This window comes from Vipera ursinii (genome assembly GCF_947247035.1).
Source record: "Vipera ursinii genome assembly, chromosome: 2".
Taxonomy (NCBI): domain Eukaryota; kingdom Metazoa; phylum Chordata; class Lepidosauria; order Squamata; family Viperidae; genus Vipera; species Vipera ursinii.
The window spans coordinates 191,486,892-191,496,733 of NC_139513.1; the positions used below are offsets into that span (position 1 = coordinate 191,486,892).

Below are 9,842 nucleotides of genomic sequence, written 5' to 3' on the forward strand. Positions count from 1 at the left end.
CCTTGATAGAATTTGTACAAAGCAGGTTGATTTTGAAGTGCCGTTGCTGTGATAGATATCTACGATATTTTCTTCACCAATCCTGCAGATTAGTTCCTGAATGTTATCAAGCTCAATTTAGCACTTAATTCAGCAAATATCTTTGACTTACGGTATATTGCTTACATTTCTGCTTTTGGCAGCACACATGAGAAATGAGACAAGCATTATATGCACAATAGAGAAATGGGTTGTAAAGATGTCAGATATGCCAAAACTGAGCTGTTTGTCATGGATAAAACAATAAACCTTTTACGGACTTTTTGTTGAAAATAGAGAAAAGTGAGGTGGTTTATAGATTTGATATAAGTACAAGGACTAAACAAGGGGCCAAAAGGATTTTGTAACATTAATGAGGGAGATTGAACAACACATTAATTTTGTTGCAAAGGAAGTCAGAAGTCAATTTTCTGATGTTTCTCATTTTTTAAAATTTTTACTCTTCATAAATTGCATTTTGTGGAAAAATATTTAATAAAGATTAAAGAAATGAGACAAAGTTTGTTAAGATAACAATGGGACTTCCAGCAATTAAGGTGGTTTTAATTTCTCCCTGATGCTTATCATTGCCTTAAATCTTCAGAAATCCAAGCCCTCAAACAGTATGTTACAGGCATTTTCCCCTTAAGCATATGCATAGAGTTTATGTACAGTTCCAATTCCTAACTCACTGGAAGAGAACCAGGAGTGGTAAGGAATGAGAATTCAGCGATGTTTTCTCTAGAAATGTGTAAAAACTTTTTATGTATGCCAAAACCTTTTGAGATGTTTTCCCCTCAAACAGCAATGATAGTTCCTACACACCACTTTCCATTTGTTTATTTCTAGTTACCAATGGCCTAGGAGACATGGAAGGAATATACAACTTACAGGCAATGAGTCCAAATTAGATGAACCACGAGGTGAATGCCTTAACAAAGCAGATGGCCCTCTAGAGCAGAAGTTTGGAGTGGAAAGAAAACAGGCCTTCAACTAGTTTACAGGGACTAAAGACCAAGGCAGAAGCCCCTCACCAATATAGAGGAAGCAAATGAAGTATTCATATATTGGCATCGACATTTAGCAGTAGAGGTAAATGAAAAAGGTGGGAAAAGGGATTGAAGGTGAGGCCATTTCACTTGAGTGCACGTGTATCTTTACAGTATTTCTCTTCCAACTAGGGTTGGTTCTCCCTCCAGCTTTTTTTATTTCAGATTCTATAGAGCAGGTTTCACTGTTTGGCATTGATGATGGTTACAAATTCAGGCTTCAGGGAAGCCCCACCAACAAGGAAGCCATCTACATCATGTTGGGAGGCCAATTCTTTGCAGTTGCCACCAGTAACTGAACCTGGAAAGAATAAAATTTCATTTAAAAAAAAAGAAAAAAATTCCAGAAAGTAAAATACAAGTAAAAACAGAAAATGCAAGGTGTTTCACCATTAGATTTTTTTAAATGTAATGTTCCTAAAGAATCCCCATGCAAACCTTTGGGAAAGATGGAATTTACAGTTTAAACAGATGGGCTTAGGCATATAGTAGAGTACAATCTGAAAGAGATATACAGACAATCCTCAAGTTATGATGGCAATTGGAACTAAGATTGCCATGGCTAAGCAATGCAGTAGAAAAGTCCATTACATGACCACATCACTTAGTGATGGCAATCCTGGCTGCTGTCATAACCCCAAGACATTGCAAGTCATTAAATGGGAAGTGGTGGGAATTCCAGATAAGGTGTGTGGGGATGCCACACGTGAGGGGCTGGGGGATACCTAGAGGCTTGGTGCAGGTTGCATGAGAGTTGGGGAAGGAGGGTGTTGTGTGAATGTAGAGTAGCTGAGTGTGCTAGGGAGGCCAAGGGAAGGAGGCTGCAAGCACAGGGATACTGAGAGGAGGGTGTGGGTCCATACAAGTGCAGGGAGGCCAGGGAAAAAAGAGGGTGTGGGTTGATTTGAGTGCAGAGAGGCCCAGGGATGTAGTGTGGGGCACAGTTCACAGGAAGGCAGGGGAAGGGATTTACCAGAGTGACTTGCAACCTTCCCTCCTGGCTTCCCCATTGACTTTGCTTGTGTGAAGCTAGCAGATAAGGTCACAAATAGTGACCATGTTGCTGCAGGATATTAAAACCATCATAAGTGCAAGCTAGTTGCCAAGCACCTGAATTGCAATCGTGTGAGCACAGGGGCAGTGCAATGGCCAGAACTCTGAGGGCTAGTAATAAGTTTCATTCATTCAGCACTGTCCCAACTTTGAATGGTTGCTGAACAAGTGGTTGTTGGTGAGGACTATTTATACTGCAATGCACTCTAGAGGCTACCCTTGAAGACCATCCAGAAGCCTCATTTGATCCACAATGCAATGGCACACGCAACTGGTGACAGCTCCAAGAGTCACCTGTATCCTAAAGCTGCACTGGTTCTCACATTCTGAATGTAATTCAAGGTGCTGGTTATTGTCTTTAAAGTCCTGAATGGCACAGGGCCAGGTTGTCTCTCAGGGTATCTGCCCATCCCATCAGATCCAACAGGATGGGCGTGCTTCAGGTCCCCTCTACCACGTGATGTGATCTGGTAGGACCTATCCTGCCTAGGAGGCCGGTCTACTTTTCCACCAGTACTGGGGCAGGACAGGCATTGAACCCAGCACAGGCGCAGTTGGTGCAAGGTTGCTATTTATCACATTTGAATAGTCATCCATTTCACAAAAAGCAACTCTGGAGGGCATATACTAATCAAATTATTATGTGTTTGGTTACAGCTTGATGGTTTTTAATGGGGGAGGGTATTTCTAAGTATATTTTATGGATTTGGTTATTATTAGCCACACAGCATTACACTGTATAGCACAGGCAGGCAAATAAATCTTTTAAATAAATCCTATCAGAAACCTGTCAGGCTTTGTAATTTACTTAGAGGACTGAACGCTCCGATTTTTTCCTACCATGTTTGGGGGAAATCTGAAACAAAGTTGTTTTAACAAATACAGAGAGATGCTTTGCTTCTCTGAACGAAATGCTTTTCTTCCAAATCATTTTTGAAGCTATCTATAGTCTTAATATAAGCCACTTCTCAGCTGCTTGTTTCCCCATAAAATATCATCTAGAATGATTCTCTTCTTTTTTTTTAAAAAAAACCTATTTTTCACACCCCAATTTTAATCAGTGTGTATAGGAGGGTGGATGGGGGGGGTATCATCCATCTGGCAGGATATCATTAAGCAATATTCCCAATGCATGACTATGGTTTACAAAGATGAATCAGTCAAATATCAATGTTCTATTACACTGACACTAAAAATTGGGTACTTGCACTCAAGAGACAAACTGTCAAATTATTGCCACAGTTTTATGCAACAATGAGAATTTATTCACCTCCGTAGATGATTCGAGTTGACTGTGCAACAGCTTCAGAAACATGGGTCTTCAGCCAGTTCCTCAACTTGTCATGAACTTCCTGGGCCTGCAAGAGGAAGTGGGTAAAAAAAGTGGGCTTTTAAGAAGTTGTATTGTCATGTAGCAGTCATCTTGAAGTGAAGAGATGCTATTCATTTGGGGTGTCTCTAAAGAGAGACCCAAGGTTTGAAAACAGGATGTCCCTAATCACATTCATACCTGCTGGGGAGTTGCAGTTTTACCAGTTCCAATGGCCCAAACTGGCTCATAGGCAAGAACCACTTTACTCCAGTCCTTCACGTTGTCTGGGGAAAAAACAAAGCAAATAAATGTAATTTTAAGACCAGGAAAAACCCAACATGGCAGAGTGGAGAAGAATAGTCTCCTCCTCCTCCTCCGTATCTTACAGCTTCCCTCCATGTATTTCCATGGTCAGCCAACAAAGGCGGAAAACAAGTGATGCAAATGAAAACACTCAAGGACAGTTAGCAATGACCTTTAACTCTGGAGCTCTATGGGCATTAGTATATCCAGCAGCTAACACAAGCAGCACATTCTGATTTGTCTAAAAGATCTGTTAACTATAATGTAAGGTTTTCTGAGCACAAATTTTCTGGGCATTTGATGCCTAATCTAAAATTGTCTGGTTACTTCTTTTAACAGCAATAAATGTTTATATTTTATTACTGTAATCTCCCTAGTTGGTGAGAACTTTATTTTTTAAAAACAGGAAGCTTTTCGATGTCAGGAAGGTGTGTATGTGTGTGTGTGTGTGTTTGAAACTCCTTCCCTAGTTCCCCCATGGTCTCTTACCAGCAATGACCTTGGTCTGTTCGAATACCACCTTCTCTGTGATACCAGCCTCTCGCTCATCAAGTTTCTCTCCAATGCAAGCAATGACCCCAAGCCCTTCAGACAAGGCATGGGCCACCTTCTGTCCAATGAGCTGAAAAGAGGCAGAAACAATATAAGAAACCTATACAAGCTTGATATATATCGTGGATATAAAAAGCCCAGTGCCTGTCATAGACGGCAGTGAATAGGGAAAAGAAACTCAGAGGAGCAAATCACCCACCTCATCTGACTCGCCAAAGACATGCCTTCTCTCAGAGTGTCCTAAGATTACCCAGGTGACGCCAACATCTTTTATCATGGCTGGGCTGGAAACAGATTGCAGAAAATGAGCTTTCAGCACACTGCTAGCTAAAACATGTGGCTTTCCCTAGCCTGAGAATTCTGACAACATACCTGATTTCACCTGTAAAAGCTCCTTTGGGTACCTTGTAACAATTTTGTGCAGCCACCCCAATCTTGGCATCAAGTTTCTGACGGGCAAAGTCAAGGTAGATGGAAGGGGCACCACAAACCACCTCTGGGACAAGAAAAAGATCATCATGTGGAATAAAGCAGAAACCTAAAATGCCCTTTCAATTACAGACTCACCATTCATTCATTTGCATTCAAATCCTCTATTCAGTTATGACATGCATAGGACACGTGAGCCCAAAATCCACAGACAAGTGAAAGACAGCAGAAAATTAAATGAATCGTTGCACTAGGGATGGAGAAACATTTCATTCCATTTAAGATCATAAGGGATTACCATCAATTAAAACTGTTACCACTTAGGTGGATAAGTCACAGACATGATACTTTGTATGTACCATGCAGTTATAAAAGCTGGAAGAAAATTTACTGAATGAGTGAAACAGAGAAGGTAAAAAAAAAATTAAAGCTAAGCCCATGAGTTATACCTAGCAGCCTCTTACAATAGTGAACTATAACCTCATAATTAATATAGGCCTGTCTTTATGTCTTATATTTTAGGAAATATATTTTAAGGGTTTTTTTTAATGTGAACTCCATAACTGAGTTTTTTTTTAACCAGGCTGAAAATTGATAGGAAAGAGACAAACCATTGTTTTGGTATTCTGTTCAACAGATTAGTAATGTAGACCCATTCAAATGTAGTTTACCCAACTAATAAAGCAAACCACACAATATACGTAGAAATGATATTAATACTGTAGAATGAGTATCTGGGTCAATAAATTGTCTCTTATACTTCATCCCTTCTCCTGACCTTTAGCAAGCTATACAGATAAAGTTTCCAGCTCCAACTACAGTAGCTGGTATTTTTAGTCCCTACCCTAACACCTATATTTAGGAATCTTTCTCCTCCACAGCCTTTGACATTTCCTTCAGAATATCAATTCAGAAACTGCATTCCTTCTTCAATCCACCTTGCCCTTTCTGATTGGATAGAGTCACAGAGAACTTGCCAGAAGGGTCCGATTCTGTCTGATACTTTCAAGTCACTGCTACCAGAGGCATTCTCGCTGGGTTATGCAAATAGCATTAAAAGAGATTTCTTCACTGTTCAACATGCCAGGATGCTATCTTCCTATAAAGAATGGACTCTAGTATTAAGAAACACCAATTGAAACACCACTCTGCACAACTCTTAAGACAGCTGGCCAATCTGTTTCACTTAGTATCCATTTAAAACAATGTTAGATTCAGTTACAAGAACTGAAAGAAGGTTCATAAGCAGTCTAATTTGGCAATCCTTATCTTATTGCTTCATTCTCAAAAAGACCAGATGGAGTCTTTAAATGTGAATGTTACTGTGATTTAGGCAAAGCTGGGGCTGTAAATAGGCTAGTCCTCATAGGACTGCCAATAGCAAAGGAAAAAAATTGCATTCATTCATAAGGGAAGATATTCTAAACTGGTTCCTTGAAATGTCATCATGAATTATTTATACAATTCATGTATTTTACTTTAATAAATCTATATAATTTAGACCTTTGAGTAGCTAAATTTATCATCTCTCTCATTTGGGCTTGAATCTTATAACCCAGATGCAGGTACAGTTAAAAATTATAAACAGCACAGACCCATGGCTCACCAGGATTTGCAGCGCCCGATTTTGTGCAACAAGGAACAAGTGTTAGCAATGTAACATGCTGTGATTTAGTTTTTTCAGAGTCGTTTTGAGAGTGATAGGTATATAACACCAGCTGCCTGCAATTAGTGCAGGTTCGCATCCCACCAGGCTCAAGGTTGACTCAGCCTTCCATCCTTCCGAGGTAGGTAAAATGAGGACCCAGATTGTTGGGGGCAATTAAGCTGACTTGGTAATAATGCCGCTTGGGGTGTGTGTGAAAGCTCTAACAAGCAGGCATATATACATAGAATGAAGGCTATTGCTAAGCACATTTGATTTGTGCTTAGATTGTAAGCCACCCTGAGTCTTCGGAGAAGGGCGGGATATAAATGGGATTAAAATAAAATAAATAAATAAATCGGAAAAATAGCTTTTCACCCCCTCCCAAGCCAGAATCTGCTTTCCTCTACAGCTAATTTCCCCTCAATTCGTTTTTACAAAGCTCCCCGACGAGACAGCCAAACAAACCACCTCCGCGGTACGTGCAGGCGGCCACACAAGCGGGAGGAGGGGCGCTTATGTTATTTAGGCGTGGAAACAGCGGGCGCCTCCTCCGCCAGGGATGCTCTGCAAGAGCCCGCCGGAAAAGAAAAGAAAAAAAAATAAAAGAAACCGCTTTCCCGGGCTAATTGGAGAGGGGGACAGGCAGGCGCTCTTGGATTAGGCCCGGCCCCTTTCCCACGCCCAGGAAACCCACCCGAGGGCCGCAGCCGATCCGCTTGAAATCGGGGCACAGCGACGGGGATGCAAGCGAAGCAAACGGGGCGGCTGCGGCTGCTGCTATTGCAAAGGCGCTTCCGGGGAAGCCTCCTTTCGGCAGAGCTCACGGACTCCCCACCGCCGAAAAGGCAGCGAGCCCTTCCTTTTCCCATTCAGCCCGGCGGTAAATCCTCCTGACCTGTCTCTGCGGGGACCTTAGCCTCGTTGAGAGTCTGGATGAGCTCCGAAAGGCTTTTCTTATCGCCGTTCATTTTCCAATTCCCGCCCACGAAGAATTTCCTCGGTGCCATGATGGGGGTGTCTGGGCCGTCCGCTCGGCAGCTCCGAAGGAGATCAGAAGGTCAGAGAGCGCAGCGGCGGCGAGGCGCCCTCTCCAGGCACCCTTTATAGAAAACAGGGAGAGCCCGCCCCCCCGGCGGTGACGTTACGCAAGAGCGCGCTCCCACGATTGGCTTCTCGCTTAGCCAGTCAAAATGGGAGCCGGAATTCGTGTTTTCCGGTCGGGGTGTAGTCGCGAGGATTCTGGCTTGTGGCCGAGGAGGCGAGTCTGAAGGTGGCACCTGTTGGGGAAGAAGTGGACTGTTCCCGTGTTGGGATGCGGGTTTGTTGTACCGGTTAAACTCCAAGTGACAGTATTACGTATTTTATAATTCGGCCGTCGAAGCAGAAGTTGCCCGAAACCACCCGCTGCTCAAATCCTTGCCTGTTTGGGATAAAAGATGCATACGTCGGTTCATCCAATCAAATTCAACTCTCCACCCCCCAAATTTGACATACGTAATTGAGCCGTTCTGAACAAAGTTGGCTGAATTTCATAGCTATTATACATTGTGATTTCCTGGGCTCCAAGATCACTGCAGATGGGGACTGTAGCCAAGAAATTAAAAGACGCTTGCTCCTGGGGAGGAAAGCCATGGCAAATCTAGACAGCACACTAAAAAGCAGAGACATCACCCTGTCAACAAAAGTGTGTATAGTCAAGGCTATGATCTTCCCAGTTGCAATGTATGGCTGTGAAAGTTGGACCGTAAGAAAGGCTGAGTGCCAAAGAATTGAGGCCTTTGAACTATGGTGCTGGAGAAGACTCCTGCGAGTCCCTTGGACTGCAAGGCGATCAAACCGGTCAGTCCTAGAGGAGATCAACCCTGACTGCTCTTTAGAAGGCCAGATCCTGAAGCTAAACTCAAATACTTTGGCCACCTAATGAGAAGGAAGGACTCACTGGAGAAGAGCCTAATGCTGGGAAAGATCGAGGGCAAGAGAAGAAGGGGACGACAGAGAATGAGGTGGCTGGATGGAGTCACTGAAGCAGTAGGCGTGAGCCTAAATGGACTCCAGAAGATGGTAGAGGACAGGAAGGCCTGGAGGAACATTGTCCATAGGGTCGCGATGGGTCGGACACGACTTCACAACAAAAACATACATTGTGATAAAATAGAAGCAGCTTTCATTTATGTTGTTTTTGACCTATCACTAGCTATCATTATTGTATAGCAAGCTACCTAAGGAGAGATGCCCCTTTAAATCAGTATTTTATTACTCGCTCCCTGCGTGCCGCACATACGTGCATGCATATACCGTTGTGAAGCACCCCAGCTACTCTTTTCTCTGCATGAGACACATCTGCACTTCTTATTCCAGGCATTCAGCAAATTTGTATGCAGTACTTCTAACAGGCTTTTTTTTTTTAAATTTCAGAGAGAAAATTTCTCATCTCTGATATATTGGGATGTTTGGTGGGGAAAAGTTGTTGAGGAAGCAGAAATTTAATTCATGTATGATGGGACAATGACCAGAATAAAATTTGCAGAATTCATACTTCATATAGGAAAAAAAATAAGCGTTGAGGATGGGTGCAGTTGTACATTGCACTTATCTTTTCTATTTGACCATTTACAGATGTTTGCTGTCTTTGGAAATGTTATATTTCTGGCATTACATGGCCTCGTGCAAAATATGGTAGGAAAAACAGGATTCAGATTTTTCACAGTGTCATTTCCTTTTTTTGCACATATAGATGGTTTTAAAAATTATTTGGTAAGGAGTAGAATAGGCTCTTGATATATGTAGTTGTATGCCAAATCAAATTGTATGTTTCAACTGAATCCCTAAGTAATTTGATGCCACCTCTGAATAGGACACTTTTCAATTGAAAATTTTTCTGCAAATATCGATGTATACTTATTATTTATTTGCAGTTATTTACAGATTCAAAATAAAACAGTAAATATGATGGGTGCAAAATTTGAGATACTCAGTACTTTTAATTTCTTCACTCTTCCAAAACATACATTTTGTATCTCCTTTTTTTAGAAAAACAGAAGTAATAAGATAGCACCCAAATATGAACTTGGAGAGAATGCATGAGGCAACAGCAAACGTGGAATAAAGATCAAGCAGAGGAAGTGCCATGGCAAGACAAGACTGCATGGAATGTACCAAACCATTGACAGATAGCTGGGGTAGTGACATTGTGAAATCCTACTAGAGCCTAGGACTAGAAGACAGGACTGAGGCACTGATTATAGAACAGGCACTAAGCACCAAATCCATAAAAACAGGGAACTATCACATTAGATAGGATCCAAGGTACAGACTGTGCAGAAAGGCCTCAGTCCAACACAAGGTGGCAGGATGTAAAATGCAGCTAGGAGCAGCGTACACTGAACTGCACAACTAAACGGCTGGCAATGTGTATGAGACCATATGCACAGTGTTTGGCTTAGAGCAGGGATCTTCAAAGTCGGCCCTTTTATGACTC

General features: G+C 42.1%; 1 protein-coding gene across 1 annotated transcript; it reads right to left on the reverse strand.

Annotated features, from left to right (window-relative positions):
• Positions 1–843: 843 nt before the first annotated feature.
• TPI1 (triosephosphate isomerase 1) lies at positions 844–7,481 on the reverse strand. Its single transcript, XM_083351926.1, has 7 exons — positions 7,260–7,481; positions 4,660–4,783; positions 4,487–4,571; positions 4,225–4,357; positions 3,631–3,716; positions 3,391–3,478; positions 844–1,368 (listed from the first exon to the last, which is right to left on the reverse strand). The coding sequence occupies exons 1-7, from the start codon at positions 7,369–7,371 to the stop codon at positions 1,250–1,252; spliced, it is 747 nt and encodes a 248-aa protein (XP_083208052.1). The 5' UTR covers positions 7,372–7,481; the 3' UTR covers positions 844–1,249.
• Between the last annotated feature and the right edge of the window lie 2,361 nt (positions 7,482–9,842).

What these genes read in the sequence shown, in the direction of transcription:
- TPI1 (XM_083351926.1), bottom strand. Translation starts at nt 7,371, where the DNA reads ATGGCACCGAGGAAATTCTTCGTGGGCGGGAATTGGAAAATGAACGGC. An exon ending in ACAGACCAAGGTCATTGCTG is followed by an intron (nt 3,717 to 4,224) that starts GTAAGAGACCAT and finishes TTTTTTCCCCAG; the next exon opens with ACAACGTGAAGGACTGGAGT. An exon ending in AAACTGCAACTCCCCAGCAG is followed by an intron (nt 3,479 to 3,630) that starts GTATGAATGTGA and finishes TTCCTCTTGCAG; the next exon opens with GCCCAGGAAGTTCATGACAA.